Source organism: Trachypithecus francoisi, unplaced genomic scaffold (assembly GCF_009764315.1).
Source record: "Trachypithecus francoisi isolate TF-2019V2 unplaced genomic scaffold, Tfra_2.0 Lachesis_group4, whole genome shotgun sequence".
Classification (NCBI taxonomy): Eukaryota; Metazoa; Chordata; class Mammalia; order Primates; family Cercopithecidae; genus Trachypithecus; species Trachypithecus francoisi.
The window spans coordinates 112,379,516-112,402,851 of NW_022681469.1; the positions used below are offsets into that span (position 1 = coordinate 112,379,516).

A 23,336-nucleotide genomic window follows, 5' to 3' on the forward strand; every position below is an offset into this window, starting at 1 on the left:
CCTGGGTTCAAGCGATTCTCCTGCCTCAGTCTCCCAAGTAGTTGCAACTACAGGCACGCACCACCATGCCCAGCTAATTTTTTGTATTTTTAGTAGAGACCAGGTTTCACCATGTTGGCCAGGCTAGTCTCGAACTCCTACTCACCTTGGCTTCCCAAAGTGCTGGGATTATAGGCATGAGCCACCACGTCCAGCCATGGACAAATTTGAGAAGTGAACACTTCCAGTGTTTATCACAATGCTGTCAATTCATTTCTTTATTCCAATAAAAACTGACAAACTTGGCAGGGCGCGGTGGCTCAAGCCTGTAATCCCAGCACTTTGGGACGCCAAGGTGGGCGGATCACGAGGTCAGGAGATCGAGACCATCCTGGCTAACATGGTGAAACCCTGTCTCTACTAAAAATACAAAAACTAGCCAGGCGAGGTGGCGGGCGCCTGTAGTCCCAGCTACTCCGGAGGCTGAGGCAGGAGAATGGCGTAAACCCGGGAGGCAGAGCTTGCAGTGAGCTGAGATCCGGCCACTGCACTCCAGCCTGGGCGACAGAGCGAGACTCCACCTCAAAAAAAAAAACAAAAAAAACAAAAAACTGACAAACTCACTCTTCCAACATAGAACCCTGAAACTCTTTTAAGAAAAGGGCTCACGCCTGTAATCCCAACACTTTGGGAGGCCAAGGCAGGTGGATCACAAGGTCAGGAGTTCAAGACCAGCCTGGTCAAGATGGTGAAACCCCATGTCTACTAAAAATACAAAAAGTAGCCGTGTGTGGTGGTGGACACCTGTAATCCCAGCTACTCGGGAGGCAGAGGTTGCGCCACTGCCCTCCAGTCTGGGTGACAGAGCGAGACTCTGTCTCAAAAAAAAAAAGGAGACGGGGGGGGAGATGAGAAAATTATTTTAATTTCATCTCACTCAAGCTTTTCTTTTTTTTTTGAGACTTTTTGAGACGGAGTCTCGCTGTGTCACTCAGGCTGGAGTGCAGTGGCACAATCTCGGCTCACTGCAAGCTCCGCCTCCCAGGTTCACACCATTCTCCTGCCTCAGCCTCCCTGGTAGCTGGGACTAAAGGAGCCCGCCACCGCGCCTGGCTAATTTTTTGTATTTTTAGTAGAAACGGGTTTCACCATGTTAGCCAGGATGGTCTCGATCTCCTGACCTCGTGATCCGCCCACCTCATTCTCCCAAAGTGCTGGGATTAACAGGCATGAGCCAGCATGACCGGCTGGTTTTTCTGTATTTTTAGTAGAAACAGGGTTTCACTGTGTTAGCCAGGATGGTCTCGATCTCCTGACCTCGTGATCCGCCCACCTCAGCCTCCCAAAGTGCTGGGATTACAGGCGTGAGCCACCGCGCCCAGCCACTCAAGTTTTTCTGGATTTACCATTCAAAGAGCATATTAGTTTCCACAGCTATCTGGGTTTCATCTATGGGCTATTTTTGAAGATCTGTCCTCCCAAGGACTTGATATGGTGCCAAATCTTTACCATGGGAGAGGATCATCAAGAACCAGTTACAAAAAATGCACCTTCAAAAGAGCCTCTGATCGTATCTGTGGCACCCTTTCGATTTTTAAGAGCCTCTTTTTTGATGATGAAGAGACACGCACAACAGGCGCAAGCAGTTCCACTTTCCACCCGGCGTTCGTGCTATGCCATCTGCCTGTTCCTTCCTTGTTCCTTCTTCATCCCCAGCTAAATATAGCTTCCTGAAACCCTGCCTAGTGCTTCTGGTACTCACTTCCTAGCATCCGCTCCTCCCGGCCGTCGTCGCTGTCCTGACGCCTCACACACAGAGGCTGTGCTGGTTGACCCTGGCTGGGGGGCTCTATTTCTTCCCTGTCCTCATAACACTTAGAGAACCTCAGAGGGCACCACCAGTGTCTCTCCAGGGTCTCTCAACTTCCTTCCTCACAGGTCACTTGTGTGTTCTGGAGCCTCAGGCTGTCTCCAGTCACCGGCCCATGTTTCCAGTCAACCTGAGCACTGCTTTCCCCTTTCTGACTCACCCAGACTCGCGCATGCCTGTTACACACATGGTGCCTTCAATGCCTTTATCACTCCTGCATCACACACCACTTCCTCCTCGGCGGTGAGAGGTGCAGCCAGGGCTGCTCCTCCCGTGGCCTCCTGCCCACTGGTGGAACCAACCACAAGAGATGGATCCACTTTCCATGGAGTGAGACAAGGGGGGCATCTGGACAGCTGAGATCTCACTACAAAAAAGCAGTGTTGTTTCTATTTCATTTTATTTTCTTCCAAATGCCATCCACCTGGATTTTACTTTTAGGTTTGGAATTTTAAAAAACACAGGCATTCTGGTCAGGTGCAGTGGCTCACGCCTGTAATTCCAGCACTTTGGGAGGCCAAGGCGGGCAGATCACGAGGGTCAGGAGATCGAGACCATCTCAGTTAGAAACCCTGTCTCTACTAAAAATACAAAAAACTAGCCAGGCGTGGTGGCGGGCGCCTGTAGTCCCAGCTACTCAGGAGGCTGAGGCAGGAGAATGGCATGAACCCGGGAGGCGGAGCTTGCAGTGAGCCGAGATTGCGCCACTGCACTCCAGTCTGGGTGGCAGAGCAAGACTCCGTCTCAAAAAACAAAACAACACAACAACAAAACAGATATTCTGGCCAGGCACAGTGGCTCATGCCTATAATCCTATAAAAGGGTCAGGCAGTCCCTGACATCTGAGAACCAGCCTGGCGCTCGCAGCTTCGCCATGGTGGAGGTTGCCACTATTGAATAGAATAATCTCACAGAACACCGACATCAGACAAAGTCACCTGTGTGACCTTGCTGAAATAGGACCAAAAAGTAAGTAAACTTTAAAAAAAAAACCTCATCATTTCTAAGTAGTGACAAATCCAAGATCATCATACAGAAACCACAAAAATCACCAAATATCCCCTGCTCCCAGCCAGTATGAGTGAGGGCCGAATTCCCACAGCCCCCAGGTGCGTGTGTCTCCCTCGTGGCGAAGAGTAACAAATCCAGTTCTGTTTAACCACAGGTGTGTGCCTGGTGCTTTCTGGCTGCACTTGTAACAGCCAACCTCCCAAAGGCCGAGGCCTTTTGAAACTCAAAACTGCCAAGCCAAACACCGCAGTTTTTCTTTTTATCTACCATCACAGGAGTCTAGCCCACCACTTTAAAACCTTTACCACTGGCCAGGCTCAGTGGCTCACGCTTGTAATCCCAGCACTTTGGGAGGCCGAAGCAGGCGGATCACGAGGTCAGGAGATCAAGACCATCCTGGCTAATAAAGTGAAACCTCGTCTCTACAAAAATATAAAAAATTAGCCAGGCGTGGTGGTGGGCGCCTGTAGTCCCAGCTACTCGGAAAGCTGACACAGGAGACTGGCACGAACCCGGGAGGTGGAGCTTGCAGTGAGCCAAGATCGCAGCACTGCACTCCAGCCTGGGCGAGAGCGCAAGACTCCATCTCAAAAAAATAAATAAATAAAAATAAAAAACAAAATTAGCCAGGCATGGTAGCACATGCCTGTAGGCTCAGCTATGTGGGAGACTAGGGTGGGAAAGTCGCCTGAACCTGGGAAGCGGAGGTTGTGGTGAGCCAAGATCACACCATTGCACTCCAGCCTGGGCAACAAGAGCGAAACTCCGTCTCAAAAAGACAAACTTTTAGCATAGAGAGAAAATAAAACAACTGGCATGATGCACTGGGGTCCTGGCTGACCCCAACATGGAGGCTCAGCATCTCAGCGAACCCGCTGCACAGCCTGAGTCTCAGTACACACACAGAGCTCAGGACTCGTTGTGACACTGACAGGTTACTTAGGCTCCCGCTCACACCACCAATCCTCGTGCTTGCACCAATCCTCGTGCAAGCAGGCAAATAAATACAGGTGATCTACACAAGGGAAGATGCTGAACCTGAGCATCACTCTGACAAGACTTGATTCTGTGCATGCCACCTGAAGATGAGTATGCAGAACTTAGGAAAGACTTTCAAGAGAAAATAATCATTACTTAATTCGAGAAAATAAAAACCTGAGGGCAATTTCAACTGAGAATGGCGACTACGTGCTCACCATCTTTTTGAGAACGAAGAAGAAACGAATGGTCTGAACAGACTTAGCCAGAGAGAGCTACCCAACAGAGAAGGATGCCAATGTGAAATGACCACAGGAAATGTAACATCTCTTTGTAGGACGTCCTAGATAAGAAATGTTCCAACTGGTCCTTCAGGAGTGTATCTAAGCAGTCTTGGATGAGCTACATAAACAGGTCTGCAGATCACAGAGCCAGCAATCAGGGACCACATTCCATTTAGTACAAAATTTAGAGGTTTCACCTTTATCAAAAAGAGAACCAGGTGCCAGCATGTTACTCCGAGATCCTGTTCTTCTTAACACAGTGTGGCCCAAAGGGATGAGGCCCTCCAGACACTGGTATCTGAGCATTTGTGGCCTGCCCTGAGTTGTCAAGATAATTTCCTTATCTCTGAAGGAGTCCAGGCAGGAAGGCTTCCATTGCTGGGTGGGTGCTCGTTCCTCTTGCTCCTTAAGCGCCCCGCTCACCCCCTTGCTGGTACAGGGTGTATTACATGATTTATGGGACTTTTCTGTGAACTGCCTGAGGGCAAGAACCATGTCTCACTCCCTTCTTGCTCTTCAAATATTTTCTAGGAAAGCAGTCCATGGTCTCACACAGAGGAGACATGAAGTTTAAGTGCTAGCCCTATGAGGACAACACCTACTTTGATACCAGGCCTCATACTCTACAGCTTTGTTCAAGCTGAGGAGAGTTCTCCTTTCTCATCTGTGTGTGCCTCAGAACACAAAGTGGGACTCCTGCCAAGTCACCCTTGACTTACTGTGAGGCCTCTCTTACAGAAAGGCCGCGCCCTGCCCGGTACCCCCTGAGTCACAGCAGGGTGGCTCTCATTTCTCAGAATGACACCACACCCTTCCACATGTGTCCAGTGGGCTGGAGACTCCTCCTCTACCAGCCAGTATGTTTTTAAATCCATTTACAATCTGAATCAGTAAACATCCACTGGGTATAGTTTCCTAAGGTACTGAGAAGAATTTGAATTGTTTGGAGATTATAGACTGATTATTAATACAGTAGACTTAACTACTAAGTTATTTCATCCATATTACCCCCTAAAACCACAGGCTGCCTCATCGTCAATTGGGGCTCAAAGTCAGCCTTTCTCTAGGAAGTCTTCCTCACCTCAATCCAACCCCAAACCCCAATCCCTCCAGCCAATCCAGGTTTGCCGAGCACCCACACAACTTCCACTCATTTGGGCACAACGTGGAAAGCAGCGCCCTCTAGGCTGACCCACCCGCACACTCAGGAACAGGAGAATTCCGACCGCGGCTGGCCCCGCAGTGTGTGCTATGTGCCCAGGACTGTTATCGGTGCGTGACATGTACTCATCTCACCCTACGAGGAAACAGGCAAAGACTGGAGAGAGGAAGAAGCCTGCCTGAGGTCACAGAGCTAGGACTGCACATAGGATATCGACCCAAGGCATCTCAAGCATATTTAAGTTTTGCTTCCAAAGACACTTTTAAAAATGAAGAACAAACATGTAACAAGATCAGCAAATGATACACAAGTAAAACAACTGCTTAAAGACAAGTAACTTTTAACCACAACAATGTCTTCTAAGTACCCATTTTCACCAGCTACTGCTCTAATTAGCTTTGATAAATAAATCACTTGTCTGATATAGAAAAAAAAACTAAACTTTTTTTTCTGATTGGACACAGTGGATACATTTTACAAAACCAAAACCTCAACCTACATTGAATAGATTTAGGTTCTATAGCCATACAAATTATGTATTTTGTGGGAAAAAATGCATTAAACCTGTAAGATTAGTTACTAACTTGGTTTAAAGAAACCTGAATCTTAACTGCTTAATTTGATTCTGTGGTACAAAATAGTCACACAGCAAACTTGTCTTCAAACCAATTGGTGTTAAAAACTGATTTGCAAAAACAAAACAAAACAAAAAGTACCTTTCATATGGTTATTCCTTTTTTTTTTTTTGAGACGGAGTCTCGCTCTGTCGCCCAAGCTGGAGTGCAGTGGCCGGATCTCAGCTCACTGCAAGCTCTGCCTCCCGGGTTCACGCCATTCTCGTGCCTCAGCCTCCCGAGTAGCTGGGACTACAGGCGCCCGCCACCTCGCCCGGCTAGTTTTTTGTACTTTTTAGTAGAGACGGGGTTTCACCGTGTTAGCCAGGATGGTCTCGATCTCCTGACCGTGTGATCCGCCCGCCTCGGCCTCCCAAAGTGCTGGGATTACAGGCTTGAGCCACCGCGCCCGGCCTCATATGGTTATTCTAAAGCTAAATGGAAGACTGTAAAATGCCCAACAATGGAACAGCTGTTAATGCTCAAAACACAAAACCCCTGCCATCTAGGGGGATGTTTATACGGAACTAATTCCACCCCGTCTGCTATTTACTCAATATCCAAATGCTGGCAATATAAGCAAGTCCACAGGTAACATGCACTAATTAAACGCTCGAGAATTATATACTCTAAAAAAGACACATCAAAAATCAGCTGCAATCCTTACTGTTTGCGGATAGGATAGGGGGCGTAATCTGTCATAATCTTCTTGTCCAGCTGTATCCCATAAGCCCAGATTCACCGGTTTTCCATCTACCATAACATTGGCAGAGTAATTGTCAAAGCTGTAGGACGGAATGAAAACGGTTAGTCACAGATGTGGAACCTAAGTCACTGTCGCGGTCATCCTAGAGAAGGTGTGCCAAGAAAAAGGGTGGGGATGGGCCTGGAGGCTGCCACACCAGCAAATGTCCCTGCAGGCATGAGGAGGAAGGAGGCAGGGGCAAAACTCGCGGGAAACAAACCAAACCCAAAACTTGGGAAAGAAAAATGAAAGAAACAAACAAGCTATTTAAGTGAAACAAATCACTGTCAGAAATACATACATTTCACTTTAAACAAAGTTTAAGACTTTTATCCCAGGAAGAAATAAGTGTAAAATTAGCCCCGGTTTCTTTTTTTTGAGACGGAGTCTGGCTCTGTCGCCCAGGCTGGAGTGCACTGGCCGGATCTCAGCTCACTGCAAGCTCCGCCTCCCGGGTTCACGCCATTCTCCTGCCTCAGCCTCCCGAGTAGCTGGGACTACATGCGCCCGCCACCTCGCCCGGCTAGTTTTTTTGTATTTTTTTAGTAGAGACGGGGTTTCACCGTGTTAGCCAGGATGGTCTTGATCTCCTGACCTCGTGATCCGCCTGTCTTGGCCTCCCAAAGTGCTGGGATTACAGGCTTGAGCCACCGTGCCTGGCCTAGCCCCGGTTTCAAATCCTACTTGTTGGGTTTTTCATGTACTTATGTCACTCATTTTCAACAAGAGAGCTGGCCACTAGAGCTACCCTCTGCAGGGTTTCCAGAAGGTCTGAGTGTAGAGCAGTAATACAAAAGACAACTGACTTAACAAGCCTCCCAATAACATTTTCAAAGTGAGTGTACCTGATGACACAAATGTTTAAATTCACGTGAAGTCGGCCAGGCGCAGTGGCTCATGCCTGTAATCCCACCACTTTGGGAGGCCGAGGTGGATGGATCACGAGGTCAGGAGATCGAGACCATCCTGGCTAACACGGTGAAACCCTGTCTCTACCAAAAATACAAAAAATTAGCTAGGCGTGGTGGCGGGCACCTGTAGTCCCAGCTACTTGGGAGGCTGAGGCAGGAGAATGGCGTGAACCCAGGAGGCGGAGCTTGCAGTGAGCTGAGATCGCACCATTGCACTCCAGCCTGGGTGACAGAGCGAGATTCCGTCTCCAAAAAAAAAAAAAAAAATTCACATGAAGCTGCTACACAAATTAGTCAGGAGAGGTAACCCAGCAAAGCCTACAGGCTGACAGAGGGAAATCAGACCCAAGTTAAAAATTGCTACTGGTCATCAGAAACCAAGCTTTAGAAGAGAATAGTGTTTCCTCTGGACAGGAAGGCAAAAAAGAAAAGGAAAAATATAATAAAAAACAGAGGCTGGACACAGTGGCTCACGCCTATAATCCTAGCACTTTGGGAGGCCGAGGTGCATGGATCACCTGAGGTCAGGAGTTTGAGACCAGCCTGGCCAACATGACGAAAATCCTGTCTCTACTAAAACTGCAAAAATTAGCTGGGGCATGGTGGTGGGTGCTTGTAATCCCAGCTACTTGGGAGGCTGTAGGCAAGAGAATCACTTGAACCTCGGAGGGAGAGAGAGGATGCAGTGGGCCGAGATCGCATCATTGCACTCCAGCCTGGGCAACAACAGCGAAACTTTGTCTCCAAAAAAAAAAGAAGAAAGAAAAGGTGATGGTGACAGACATGGTAATTATGCTTCCATAAGAAAAAGATTATAGGATAAATGGTATTGTGACTTTCTTTCCCCTATAAGGAAAGAAGAATCAGGTCCTTGCCTCATTCTATACCAAAAATTCTAAATGGATTAAAGATAAATTTTTTTTTTTTTTTTTGAGGCGGAGTCTCGCTCTGTCGCCCGGACTGGAGTGCAGTGGCCGGATCTCAGCTCACTGCAAGCTCCGCCTCCCGGTTCAAGCGATTCTCCTGCCTCAGCCTCCCGAGTAGCTGGGACTACAGGCGCCTGCCACCTCGCCCGGCTAGTTTTTATATTTTTAGTAGAGACGGGGTTTCACCGCGTTAGCCAGGATGGTCTCGATCTCCTGACCTCGTGATCCGCCCGTCTCGGCCTCCCAAAGTGCTGGGATTACAGGCTTGAGCCACCGCGCCCGGCCTAGATAAAAATTTTAGCCACAAAAAACCTAGAAAAAAATACTAGAGCATACTTTTGCATTATTTAGGTAGGAAAGGCCTTTCTAAGGTACAACATACAATTTTGAGGGAGAGGTGGTATTATTATTATCATTTATTTTTTTGAGACAGAATCTCACTCTGTCACCCAGGGCTGGAGTGCAATGGCACGATCTTGGCTCACTGCAACCTCCGCCTCCCGGGTTCAAGCGATTCTCCTGCCTCAGCCTCCTGAGGAGCTGGGATTACAGGCGTTCGCCACCACACCTGGGTAATTTTTGTATTTTAGTAGAGACGGGGTTTCACCATGTCAATCAGGCTGGTCTCGATCTCCTGACCTCGTGATCCACCTGCTTCAGCCTCCCAAAGTGCTGGGATTACAGGCATGGGCCACCGCGCCCAGGTGAGGGGGTATTTTTACATTAAATGCTAAATTTCTATATGGCAGAAGACACATAATGAAGATCAAAGACAAATGACAGACTGAGAAGGATTATTTACAAAACGTTCCATCAGGCCACGTGCAGTGGAGCATGCCTATAGTCTAGCTACGCAATCGGCTGAGGTGGAAGGACCAGCAGTTCAAGTCCAGCCTGGGAAATACTGCAAGATCCCATCTCTTTTTTTTTTTTTTTTTTTTTGAGACGGAGTCTCGCTCTGTCGCCCGGGCTGGAGTGCAGTGGCCGGATCTCAGCTCACTGCACGCTCCGCCTTCCGGGTTTACGCCATTCTCCTGCCTCAGCCTCCCGAGTAGCTGGGACTACAGACGCCCGCCACCTCGCCCGGCTTTTTGTATTTTTTTTAGTGCAGACCGGGTTTCACCATGTTAGCCAGGATGGTCTCGATCTCCTGACCTCGTGATCCGCCCGTCTCGGCCTCCCAAAGTGCTGGGATTACAGGCTTGAGCCACCGCGCCCGGCCTAAGATCCCATCTCAAAAAAAAAAAAAGAGGCCGGGCGCGGTGGCTCAAGCCTGTAATCCCAGCACTTTGGGAGGCCGAGGCGGGCGGATCACAAGGTCAGGAGATCGAGACCATCCTGGCTAACACGGTGAAACCCCGTCTCTACTAAAAATACAAAAAAAAACTAGCCGGGCGAGGTGGCGGCGCCTGTAGTCCCAGCTACTCGCGAGGCTGAGGCAGGAGAATGGCATGAACCCGGGAGGCGGAGCTTGCAGTGAGCTGAGATCCGGCCACTGCACTTCAGCCTGGGTGACAGAGCGAGACTCCGTCTCAAAAAAAAAAAAAAAAAAAAAAAAGAAAACAAAAGGGAGGGAGGTTAAAAGAAAGGAGAAGGAAGGAGGGATAGAGGGAGGGAGAGAAGGAGGGATAGAGGGAGGGAGGGAGGGAAGCAGGGACAGAGGGAGGAAGGGAGGGAGGGAGGGAGGGAGGAAGGAAATGTTCCATCAGTAAGAAAAAATTTCAGTAGAAAAATAAGAAAGATTTAAACAAACAATTCACAGGAGACTAAAAATGTACAGTAAACATTCAAAAGAGCCAGGTGTGGTGGCTCACCCCTCTAATCCCAACACTTTGGGAGGCCAAAGTGGAGACTCACTTGAGACCAGGTGTTCAGGACCAGCCTGGGCAATATAGCAAGACATAGCTCTACAGAAACACATATTTTTTGTTTTTTTTTTGGAGACTGGGTCTTGCTCTGTTGCCCAGGCTGGAGTGCAGTGGCACAATCTCGGCTCACTGCAACCTCCGCCTCCCACGTTCAAGCAATCCTCCTGCCTCACCCTTCTGAGTAGCTGGGATTAGAGTCATGTGCCACCATGCCCAGCTAACTTTTGTATTTTTAGTAGAGACGGAGTTTCACCATGTTGGCCAAGTTGGTCTCAAACTCCTTACCTCAGTGATCCACCCAGTTCAGCCTCCCCAAGCACTGGGATCACAGGCGTGAGCAAAATTACTCAATTAAAAAAAAAAAAAAAATTCAGCCGGGCGCAGTCGCTCACGCCTGTAATCGCAGCACTTTGGGAGGCTGAGACGGACGGATCACGAGGTCAGGAGATCAAGACCATCCTGGCTAACACGGTGAAACCCTGTCTCAATTAAAAATACAAAAAAAAAAAAAAAAAACTAGCCGGGCGTAGTGGCGGGCGCCTGTAGTCCCAGCTACTTGCGAGGCTGAGGCAGGAGAATGGCGTGAACTCGGGAGGTGGAGCTTGCAGTGAGCTGAGATCGCGCCACCACACTCCAGCCTGGGCGACTGAGCAAGACTCTATCTCAAAAAAAAAAAAAAAAAAAAAAAATCAAAGATTTTAACCACATCTGTGATTAGAAATGCAAATGGTTAGATAACTTCAACCCACATTAATGGCAGCGTGTACTAAGAGGCCACTTTAGTTAAGGCCAGCAAAGTGACAGCTTTGTAGACAGCAATTTAGTAGTATCTACCAAAAAATAATTTTTTTTTTTTCTGGAGACAGAGTCTCACTCTGTTGCTCAGGCTGAAGTGCAGTGGTGCAATCTCAGCTCACTGCAACCTTTGCTTCCCGGGTTCAAGCAATTCTTATGCCTCAGCCTCCCGAGTAGCTGGGACTACAGGAGTGCACCACCACGCTGACTAATTATTACATTTTTAGTAGAGATGAGAGTTTTACCATGTTGGCCAGGCTGGTCTCGAACTCCTGACCTCGTGATCCGTCTTGGCCTCCCAAAGTGCTGGGATTACAGGTGTGAGCAATCACACCTGGCTGTATCTACCAAAATTTAAAACATCCATTGTCTTTTGATTTGGCACGATTTCACTTCTAATAATCTATCCGAGTGTACACAAAGACATGAGGGACAACACTGAACACGGCAATGTTTGTAACACCAAGAGTCCAAGCGACCAGTGGGCTAAATCGGTTACAGTACTTCAAAATCAAGAATCATTAATGATTTAACCTTTATCTACACATGTAGATAAGGAAAATCTCCCCCATAAATTTAGGACAACAGGGACAGCATGATTCCACTTACGCTAAACAATGGGCGCCAGGTGCGGTGGCTCACGTCTGTAATCCCAGCACTTTGGAAGGCCGAGGCGGGCAGATCACCTGAGGTCAGGAGTTTGAGACCAACCTGGCCAACACAGTGACACCCATCTCTACTAAAGAAACAAAAATTAGCCGGGCATGGTGGTGTGCGCCTGTAATCCCAGCTACTTGGGAGGCTGAGGCAGGGAATCGCTTGAACCCAGGAGGCAGACATTGCAGTGAGCTCAGATCGCATCACTGCACATTCCAGCCTGGGCGACAGAGAGATACTAACTCCAAAAAAAAAAAAAAAAAAAAAAAGGAAAACAGCAACAACAAAAAACATGGGTATGACACTTCAGAGAGCACCTGGGTGTGTGTTGTGCCTGAGGAGGGGAGGCGGCAACACCTACCCAGCTTACACGGGGAGGACTCACAGCAAATGCAGTATTGTGCATTATGAGGTTCAGCTACATGGGCTCCTGGGTAACCCATCACCAGAGCAGCACTTTCCTGTCTCCACCCAATTCTGCTGCCTACAGGGAGTAAGCAATTCAACAGCCAGTTCCACCCTCCTATGCCCCCTTCAACACACACACCCAAGTTTCAGTTCCAAAGCCCTATACCTCAATGTTGACATGTAACCAACTGATGACTTATCAGAAAAGGCCAATTAAATCATAATGGAATCCTTCCCATTCCAGTTCCCAGAAAGCCAATGCATCTGAAACTCTTGTACTGACAAGGACTGTCTCTGATCAGATTTTTGGTCAGAGTCCTTGTGTCCAACTCTGGTTTTCTTTAACATCATCCAGTCTCTATACTTCAAGTTAAACTTTGTCTTCTGGATGTCTAAAAATCAATTAGCAAAGCTGTGTTGTTCCATCATACCAGAAAAGTTTATATTACCCTATGTTTTTTGTTTGTTTCTTTGTGGGTTATTTTTTTTTTTTTTTGAGATGGAGTTTCACTCTTGCTGCCCAGGCTGGAGTACAGTTGCATGATCCCAGCTCACTGCAACCTCCGCCTCCAGGGTCTAAGTGATTCTCCTGCCTCAGCCTCCTAAGTAGATGGGATTACAGGCACACGCTACCACATCCGGCTAATTTTTTGTACTTTTAGTAGAGACGGGGTTTCATCACGTTGGCCATGCTGGTCTCGAACTCCTGACCCTCAGCTACTCCACCCGCCTCAACCTCCCAAAGTGCTGGGATCACCACACCCCACCCTATTTTTTAAAAGCCTAAAATACCTTATAGATTTCAGTGAATGTTTAAGAAAAAATTAGTATCTGTTCATATGAGGATTAAAGATGGCTTTACAGCAAAACAAATGGTCAAAGGAATGTGAAAACCGTAACACAGACAAGTTAACTCTCAATTTAATTGAAGATACTTACACAGTAGGGATATATTCTCCAGGAAATGCATTGGTTGTGTAACTGATCAGTAGGCAAGTTTTACCTACAGCTCTAAAGAGAAAGAGAAAAAAGGTTGCTTAGTCAACATGAATGTAATCTTAGCTTTCATTGTTCTGTCAAAATAATCTCTAGAGGAAAAAAAAATCAAGGCATATACATCACACGCTTAGCGTTAAAGAAAATGTTTTCTATAACTTATCACCACATACACATTTGTATCCTGAAATTTAAAGTCAACAAACTAGAATTTCTCAGAAAGGTAGAGTCAGGAACTATTCACGTTCTGTTTAGGTACCTGGTGTTAGGATTAATAGTCGCCGGGCGCGGTGGCTCACGCCTGTAATCCCAGCACTTTGGGAGGCCGAGGCGGGCGGATCACAAGGTCAGGAGATCGAGACCACGGTGAAACCCCGTCTCTACTAAAAATACGAAAAAATTAGCCAGGTGCGGTGGCGGGCGCCTGTAGTCCCAGCTACTCAGGAGGCTGAGGCAGGAGAATGGCGTGAACCCGGGAAGCGGAGCTTGCAGTGAGCCGAGATCGCACCACTGCACTCCAGCCTGGGTGACAGAGCGAGACTCCGTCTCAAAAAAAAAAAAAAAAAAAAAAAGTCAAGAAACAGTTGTTACCTATGTACAAGCTTCAAGAGAAACAAGATTTTAAAACTTCACGTCTCTTCTGTGAACATCTGTAGAGTCTTTCATCCAAGAATCTTAAGTTTGATCCCGAAGACTTTTTTTTTTATTTTCTATTTTTTTTTATTTTTTGAGACGGAGTCTCACTCTGTTGCCCAGGCTGGAGTGCAGTGGCACGATCTTGGCTCACTGCAAGCTCCGCCTCTCGGGTTCACGCCATTCTCCTGCCTCAGCCTCCCAAGTAGCTGGGACTACAGGCGCCCGCCACCGCGCCCGGCTAATTTTTTGTATTTTTAGTAGAGACAGGGTTTCACTGTGGTCTCGATCGCCTGACCTTGTGATCTGCCCATCTCGGCCTCCCAAAGTGCTGGGATTACAGGCGTGAGCCACCGCGCCCGGCCGACTTTTTTTTTTTTGAGATTGAGTCTCATGCTGTCGCCCAGGCTGGAGTGCAGTGGCACCATCTTGGCTCACTGCAGCCTCTGCCTCCCAGGTAGCTGGGATTACAGGTGCCCACCACCACGCCTGGCTAATTTTTTTTTATTTCTAGTAGAGACGGGTTTTCGCCATGTTGGCCAGGCTGGTCTCGAACTCCTGACCTCAAGTGATCCGCCCACCTGGACCTCCCAAAGCGTGGGATTACAGGCGTGAGCCACCACACCCATCCTAAAGGTATTTTAATTAATACTAATACACAAGCACAGCTTTCTTTGGCCACCTGTACTTCTCTAAGTAACTTATTTTGCTGTCTTAAGTGGCACAGCTCAAAAATCCCACCACATCCCTAGAGCCTCCCCTCTGGCAATCGGCAATGACTGTTCTCTTGAGAGAAAGTGCTTAGTCAATAAACCACCACACATAACTGCCATCACATTAATTCAGCTGTATTCAACTGCCACCTCCCCCAGCCCCAGTCCTCACACAGCACCACAGTCTATAAGCAGGGGCTATCACAATACATCCCAGACATATTAACCAATAGCTCAGAGAGGATGGGAGTTAAACTTTCCAAACAAAGAAGTGTGTAGAAATACTTCAGAGAGTGACCGGGCGCGGTGGCTCAAGCCTGTAATCCCAGCACTTTGGGAGGCCGAGATGGGCGGATCACGAGGTCAGGAGATCGAGACCATCCTGGCTAACATGGTGAAACCCCGTCTCTACTAAAAAATACAAAAAACTAGCCGGGCGAGGTGGCTGGCGCCTGTAGTCCCAGCTACTTGGGAGGCTGAGGCAGGAGAATGGCGGGAACCCGGGAGGCGGAGCTTGTAGTGAGCTGAGATCCGGCCACTGCACTCCAGCCTGGGCGACAGAGCGAGACTCTGTCTCAAAAAAAAAAAAAAAAAAAAAGAAATACTTCAGAGAAAGGAGCACCACCTGCACAATGGTAATGGGTAGAGACTAATCCTAATATTACCAGCGTGCCACTAGGCAGAAGTCAGAGTGGTGGCTGAAAGTCTCCCAACCACCTGGAATGTTTTTCAAGAAGCTATCACCTAATAGCTAAGATCACCACATCATTAGCAAAACATAAAGGTATCCAACTTTTACAGCACTGACAAGGCAAACTTAAGGGCTTATGTGAGAGCTCAAGTCTCTGGCATCCTGAGGGTTCAGTTAGCCAAGTGCTCTCCTTAATGAGCCCTTCTCTCTGCTGTGCTGTCAGTTTACCAAGGTCACAATGATACATCAGTGTCATAACTTGTAAGATTTTTGTCATTCAATCTCAACTACTATAAATGAGAATTCACCATAAAGTTAAGCGCTTTTCCATTTTCCCTCACACTCAAGGCAGATTACAGGCCCAGCCAGTCTTGCCAATACTCATTCACTCATGACATTATTGAGGGCTTAACAAAAGTTGGAACTCGCCATTCCAAAGACTTCAGAGAGTCAAACATTACATCACCAGGAAGTAGCTTCCAACTCCTAAAGGCTTTCTAAACAGAAATGACTCACTGGACATACATTTTGTTAAAAGCTTAGAATGTGAAAATAAACCTGTATGAGCAGGAGCCTAAGCTTTGGAGTCAAAAGCCTAGATTTGAGACCCAGGGCCAATTCTAGCACGTACTGGCTGTAATTTTCTTGGCAAGTTTCAACTTCCTCATGTCTGTTTTTTTACCTGTAAAATTAATGCAAAACTACCAGCTCCATCCCCAAACTACTGTGAGCATTAATTCAATTTCAATTTATACCAACTGTGTGCTACACCAGAAGCACACGAGGTGCTAAAGACATATTAATGAAAAAGACCTCATGGAGTAAGTGCAGTCATGAAATTTAAAAATAAGGAATATGGCCGGGCGCGGTGGCTCATGCATGTAATTCCAGCACCTTGCGAGGCCGAGGCAGGCGGATCACAAGGTCAAGAGATCGAGACCATCCTGGCTAACATGGTGAAACCCAAAAAATACAAAAAATTAGCTGGGCATGGTGGCAGGCGCCTGCAATCCCAGCTACTTGGGAGGCGGAGGTAGGAGAATGGCGTGAACCCAGGAGGCAGAGCTTGCAGTGAGCCGAGATCACGCCACTGCACTCCAGCCTGGGAGACAGAGCGAGATTGCGTTTCAAAAAAAAAAAATAGAAATGCAATCATCACATGAAATTATGGGTGTGATAACTGTTATTATTAAAGCAGCTCTGGAAACGTACAGCAAAAGAGCTAACATTTCTAGAGCTGAAAAAAATATTTTTAGGCCAGGCATGTTGGCTCATGCCTATAATCCTAGCACTTTGGGAGGCTGAGGCGGGTGGACTGCTTGATCCCTAGAGTTTAAGACCAGCCTGGCCAACATGGAGAGAAACCCAGTCTCTACTAAAAATACAAAAATTAGGTGGGTGTGGCAGTGTGCACCGGGAGTCTCAGCTACTTGAGGGGCTGAGGCAGGAGGATCGCTTAACCCCAGGAGGGAGGTCAAGGCTGCAGGGAACCAAGATTGCACCACTGCATCCAGCCTGGGGGACAAAGTGAGACCCTGTTTCAAAAAAATAAAATTTTTTATATTAAAAAATAAAAGCCATCAGCCGGGAGCAGTGGCTCAAGACTGTAATCCCAGCACTTTGGGAGGCCGAGACGGGCGGATCACGAGGTCAGGAGATCGAGACCATCCTGGCTAACACGGTGAAACCCCGTCTCTCCTAAAAATACAAAAACTAGCCGGGCGAGGTGGCGGGCGCCTGTAGTGCCAGCTACTCGGGAGGCTGAGGCAGGAGAATGGCATAAACCTGGGAGGCGGAGTTTGCAGTGAGCTGAGATCTGGCCACTGCACTCCAGTCCGGGCGACAGAGCGAGACTCCACCTCAAAAAAATAAAATAAAATAAAATAAAATAAAGGCCTGGTGCGGTGGCTTAGGCCTGTAATCCCAGCACAGGAGGCTATAATCTCAGCACAGGAGCATGAGGTGGGAGGATCGCTGAGCCCAGGAGTTCAAGACCAGTCTGGGCAACATAGGGAGACCTTGTTTCCATAAAAAAATTCAAAAATAAGCGGGGTGTGGTGGCACGTGCCTGTAGTCCCAGCTACTCAGGAGACTGAAGCAAGAGGATCCCTTCAGCGCAGGAATTAGAAGTGGCAGTGAGCTGTGATCACACCATTCCATCCCAGCCTAGGTGACAAAGCAAGACCTCATCTCAAGAATAAAAAAAAAATAAGTATTGGCCAAGCGCGGTGGCTCAAGCCTGTAATCCCAGCACTTTGGGAGGCCGAGACAGGCGGATCACGAGGTCAGGTGTTCGAGACCATCCTGGCTAACACGGTGAAACCTCGTCTCTACTAAAAAATACAAAAAGCTAACCGGGCAAGGTGGCGGGCGCCTGTAGTCCCAGCTACTCGGGAGGCTGAGGCAGGAGAATGGCGTAAACCCGGGAGGTGGAGCTTGCAGTGAGCTGAGATCCGGCCACTGCATTCCAGCCTGGGCGACAGAGCGAGACTCCGTCTCAAAAAAAAAAAAAAAAAAAAAAAGTAAGCAGTGGCATAGGGAAATATGTTACCTCTTCTTGTTAAGGACGTGGGGACGAGATCCTACTTGGAAAGTCACAGGTTTTAAGTTGCCAAGAAAGCACTGGATTTTAGAAGAAGCCTCCAACTGCAGTGTGGCAGGAGGCCTGAGAACGCCAGGGACTCACTCAAGGCAGGCACACATGGAAGCTGCTGCTACAATTCAGGGGCCACCCAGGGTGGCCTGGACCAAGAATGGCGACTGGACAGTGAAGACAAGTGGGCTGTTTCATGGACTGCTTGAACTCGGAGGCAGAACAAGCATCGCTTAGCCATGGTTTAGATGTGGCACCTGAGGAAGAAAGTGGAGCCTAAGGCTCTAAAGGACCTTTTTAAAAATGATAAAGGTTGGCTGGGCACGGTGGCACACGCCTGTAATCCCGGCACTTTGGGAGGCCAAGGTGCGCAGGTGACCTGAGGTCAGGAGTTCGAGACCAGCCTGACCGACATGGAGAAACTACAAAATTAGCTGCGGATGCATGCCTGTAATCCCAGCTACTCGGGAGGCTGAGGCAGGAGAGTCGCTTGAAACCAGGAGGCAGAAGTTGCAGCGAGCCAAGATTGCACCATTGCACTCCAACCTGGGCAACAAGAACGAAACTCTGTTTCAAAAAAAATAAAAGATAAAGGTTGTATAAAAACCTTAACAACAGTTGCCACTCAGTGTCAAGAATAAGCTGCTTCAAGGTTTTGACTGTTTTTTTTTTTTTGAGACGGAGTCTCGCTCTGTCGCCCAGGCTGGAGTGCAGTGGCCGGATCTCAGCTCACTGCAAGCTCCGCCTCCCGGGTTCACGCCATTCTCCTGCCTCAGCCTCCCGAGTAGTAGCTGGGACTACAGGCGCCCGCCACCTCGCCCGGCCAGTTTTTTGTACTTTTTAGTAGAGACGGGGTTTCACCGTGTTAGCCAGGATGGTCTCGATCTCCTGACCTTGTGATCCGCCCGCCTCGGCCTCCCAAAGTGCTGGGATTACAGGCTTGAGCCACCGCGCCCGGCCAAGGTTTTGACTGTTACGATAAAATGCCATATCACTTCTTTTACGATCCTGTCCTAAGTCTCTTCTATGTATATGAGGAACAAAGCTACTACTATAAATGCAATCAGCTGTGTCTAACATCCTCTAAAACTTTCTTTACCAAACAACATCTTTAGCTGAGAAAGGCTCAACTGTCAAGAAATTCAAGATACTGGCATAACCTGATATTGATTGAAATTTTATTACCAGTCACTATTTGTTACAAATCTATGTCTTATAAGAACATTATTAAATTACAGAATTCTTAAAGTGCAACCTTACCTTTAAACTAAGTGCAATCTTAAAAGATAAAATCAACTCCTCTTTAAGTCTTTTAATGAAAACTTTTACTTAATTTCTTAAAATGGGTAAAAGAAAAAGGTTATTCCACTCCTATTAGCATATTTATTCCTTCCTTGTCCACGCTGCGCTTCCACAAACCAAGTCAACATCTGCACTGGGCAATGTGACAGCCTTTCCATGGCCTTTCACTCATGAAGAATGGAAGCCGTATTTGGCCATAAGTCTTGACTCATGCTGCTGGAGAATTTCTGGAAGTTACTACTTGCTTTGGAATTTCTAACTTTATAAAATTAACTGCTCAGTTCAACCTCTTTTCAATCATTGAGCGATGTCATCACTCTACGAAACAACATGAGCTGGAAGAAAGTTCATGCCATTTCTACATTGGATTTCCCCCTAGCTCATGATTCTACAATTTTTTTAACCTATCTGCGCTTCCCCTGCCCTATCCTGTAGAAATAACCACAATGAAAGCAAATAACTTATGTTCCTATTATGCTCTTCATTTCTCCATTAAGAGAACTTTTTTTTTTTTTTTAGACAGAGTCTTGGCTCTGTCTCCCAGGCTGGAGCTCAATGGTGCAATCCTGGCTCACCAAAACCTCCGCCTGCTGGTTCAAACAATTCTCCTGCCTCAGCCTCCCAAGTAGCTGGGAGTACAGGTAAGTGCCACCACAACCAGCTAATTTTTTTTTTTTTTTTAAAGTAGAGATGGGGTTTTGCCACGTTGGCCAGACTGGTCTCGAATTCCTGACCTCAGGAGATCCACCCACCTGGCCTCCCAAAGTGCTGGGGTTACAGCCGTGAGCCACCAAGCCTAGCCAAGAGAACTTTTTGAGGGGAGTGAGGTAAACTTTAGTGTTACTTCCTGAAATCTATAAACCAAAACTTAAAAGCACACACAATCAATAAATCTGGAAACACTAGGAATTTCCTCATGTAAATAAAAAAAAAAAAAAGGATCCAGGAAGCTCAAAAATAACAACTTTCTGCACTGCCTTTTTTTGTTGTTGTTGAGATGGAGTCTCGCTCTGTCGCCCAGGCTGGAGTGCAGTGGCCAGATCTCAGCTCACTGCAAGCTCCGCCTCCCGGGTTTACGCCATTCTCCTGCCTCAGCCTCCCGAGTAGCTGGGACTACAGGCGCCCGCCACCTCGCCCGGCTAGTTTTTTTGCATTTTTAGTAGAGACGGGGTTTCACCGTGTTAGCCAGGATGGTCTCGATCTCCTGACCTCGTGATCTGCCCGTCTGGGCCTCCCAAAGTGCTGGGATTACAGGCTTGAGCCACCGCGCCCGGCCATCCTTTTTTTTTTTTTTTTTAAAGACACGTTGATCTTAGGACAGAAAAGCCAAACTCTTCCAATGACAATTACAATTGCAAACCAAAATACACAGCATATACTGCTGTCTTAAAAGCGATCTTGGCCAGGCGCGGTGGCTCTTGCCTGTAATCCCAGCACTTTGGGAGGCCAAGGCAGGTGGATCACTTCAGGCCAGGAGTACAAGACCAGACTGACCAACATAGTGAAATCGCATCTCTATTAACGCAAAATATTAGTTGGTGTGGTGGCAGGCACCTGTAATCCCAGCTACTCAGGAGGCTGAGGCAGAAGTACTGCTTGAGGCCAGGGGGTGGAGGTTGCAGTGAGCCGAAATCACACCACTGCACTCCAGCCTGGGCAACACAGCAAGACTCTGACTCAAAAAACAAACAAAAAAAGTATGTAGATCTTAAGGACAAGGCAGCAGAATTTAGTAACTATCAAACATATATTCATACTTATTGAATAAATTAAAGACCTTGCATAAAGGTCCTCAATTTACACTGAGAAATAAGGTATGGGGATTATGTAACGGTAGGCCTTATATATAATTGCATTAATTATGCAGATAAAATCTGTCCGGAAAAATATACCACTAGAGTAGTTCAGTGCTAAATAAACACAAAACCTAATCTAAAATTATGATGTTCTACCACCAATAGCTGACTTCACAATCAATGTAAAGAAAACTAGCCACAGGCCAGGCGTGGTGGCTCACGCCTATAATCCTAGCACTTTGGGAGGGCGAGGTGGGTGGACTGCCTGACCTTAGGAGTTCAAGACCAGCCTGGGCAGCACGGTGAAACCCCATCTCTACTAAAATACAAAAGAAATTAGCTGGGCGTGGTGGGAGGCTGAGGCAGGAGAACTGCTTGAACCTGGGAGGCAGAGGTTGCAGTGAGCTGATATTGTGCCACTGCACTCTAGCCTGGCGACAGAGCAAGACGCTGTCTCTACAAAAAAAAAAAAAAAAGGAAAGAAAGCTAGCCATTATCACCACTAGAAGCTTCAAAAAATTAAGATACTGCATAAAGTTTCTCACTCAGGCTGAAGACACCATGTACAACTGAGCTGAAGTCTGAAGCAGGCTTTCCTTTAGACCACCTTTCTAGAATCAAGTTTAACCCTGGTGTGGCTGATACAAGTCAGCTGAACACACAAGAGTTCAAAAATAAGAACTGATATCTAACTGCACACACAACCCCTATTCTTTTTCAAAATCAGGCTGGGCGTGGTGGCTCACGCCTGTAATCCCAGCACTTTGGGAGGCTGAGGCGGGTGGATCACCTGAGGTCAGGAGTTTGAGACCAGCCTGGCCAAGATGGTGAAACCCCATCTCTACTAAAAATACAAAAATTAGCAGGGCGCAGAGGTGGGTGCCTGTAATCCCAGCTACTCAGGAAGCTGAGGCAGGAGAATCGCTTGAACCTGGGATGCGGAGGATGCAGTGAGCAGAGATCATGCCACCACATTCCAGCCTGGGCAACAGAGCAAGACTCCATCTCAAAAAAAAAAAAAAAAAAAAATCAACTCCTCTATAAATCCTCTTAAAAGGGTCCCTCTGATAACAGGAAGACATGAGAAAGCCAATACAGCAAAATGAACAAGTAGAGTAAAATGTTGTCATAAGAGTCTAGGCCATGGGTATGTGCATGCTGACTATACAATGCTTTCCACTAATCTGTCTGAAATTTTCCATGTGAAGACGTTGCAGGAAAATATTCCTACTGACCACATGCAATCCTGCCTTGGTGGCAAGACTCCGGATAAAAACATCTCCTTTCTAGGAAGACTAGAATTTTAAGAGCTACCTGGTGATGCAGAGGTGAAAAACCAGGCAGTACTAAGGTATCAGACGACTAATGCAAAAGACAGAAAGTTATAAAGGGTGAATTTAAGGTTTCTAAAAATGATTTCCTGATGCTCCTCCCACTTAGCCCAACTACAAACTTCTACTGTAACTATCATTTCAAATTTAAAAAACAAAAAAACACATTATGTGTAATTTTTTTGGCTTATTTCATCAAGAAAAAAACTGCATCATGAATAATATTATCAACCAAGATCAGAGCCACATACTACACCAAAATTTGGAGGCTAGTGCAGAATTCAAATACCTTTACAACAGATCAAAAATATGGAACCCCATGCCTTGAGAGGAAAACACACAAAAACTGTAAAGTTTAAACAAATTCATGGTTCATGCCACCACCGTTCAACGAAGTAGAGAGTAAATGGTATACATTCCTGTAAGAATGATGTCACGGAAGGCATTTTTCACGTTCAACTAAGAAACTCCTGGACAGTAATGTCCAAGTCAGACACTGGGCTAGACAGACCAATCTGGACTCCACTTTGTATAAAGAGTGAAACATAGAGAGCTTCAAGTCATTCATTCCCATCCTTTTAATCAACCAACACCAAAACAATACTATTAAAATAATTGTGGCCAAGTGCAGTGGCTCAGGCCTATAATCCCAGCACTCTGGGAGGCTGAGGCAGGAGAATCGCTTCAACCGGGAGGCAGAGGTTGCTGTGAGCCCGTATCACGCCACTGCACTCCAGCCTGGGTGACAGAGCGAGACTCTGTCTCAAAACATAATAATAAGCAGTTTAAAAAAATAAAAATAAAAATAAAGCAATTGTTTAGGCCAGGCATGATGGCTCACACCCGTAATGCCAGTACTTTGGGAGGCCGAGGCGGGTGGATAACCTGAGGTCAGGAGTTTGAGACCGGCCTGGCTAACATGGAGAAACCCCATCCCTACAAAAAATACAAAATTAGCCAGTGTGGTGGAGCACGCCTGTTAATCCCAGCTACTCGGGAAGCTGAGGCAGGAGAATCGCTTGAACGCAGGAGGCGGAGGCTACAGTGAGCCAAGATAAGATATAAACAAATAA

At 47.1% G+C, this 23,336-nt stretch overlaps 1 protein-coding gene across 2 annotated transcripts in view; it reads right to left on the reverse strand.

Annotated features, from left to right (window-relative positions):
* RAC1 (Rac family small GTPase 1) overlaps nucleotides 1–23,336 on the reverse strand; it is a 34,417-nt gene that overhangs the window by 5,703 nt on the left and 5,378 nt on the right. For both annotated transcript variants that reach the window (XM_033194878.1, XM_033194877.1), the window contains exons 2-3: nucleotides 13,148–13,219; nucleotides 6,566–6,683 (exon numbers count right to left, since the gene is read on the reverse strand). In XM_033194878.1, coding sequence (XP_033050769.1) covers nucleotides 6,566–6,683; nucleotides 13,148–13,219 — 190 coding nt within the window. The remainder of the gene's footprint in view (nucleotides 1–6,565; nucleotides 6,684–13,147; nucleotides 13,220–23,336) is intronic.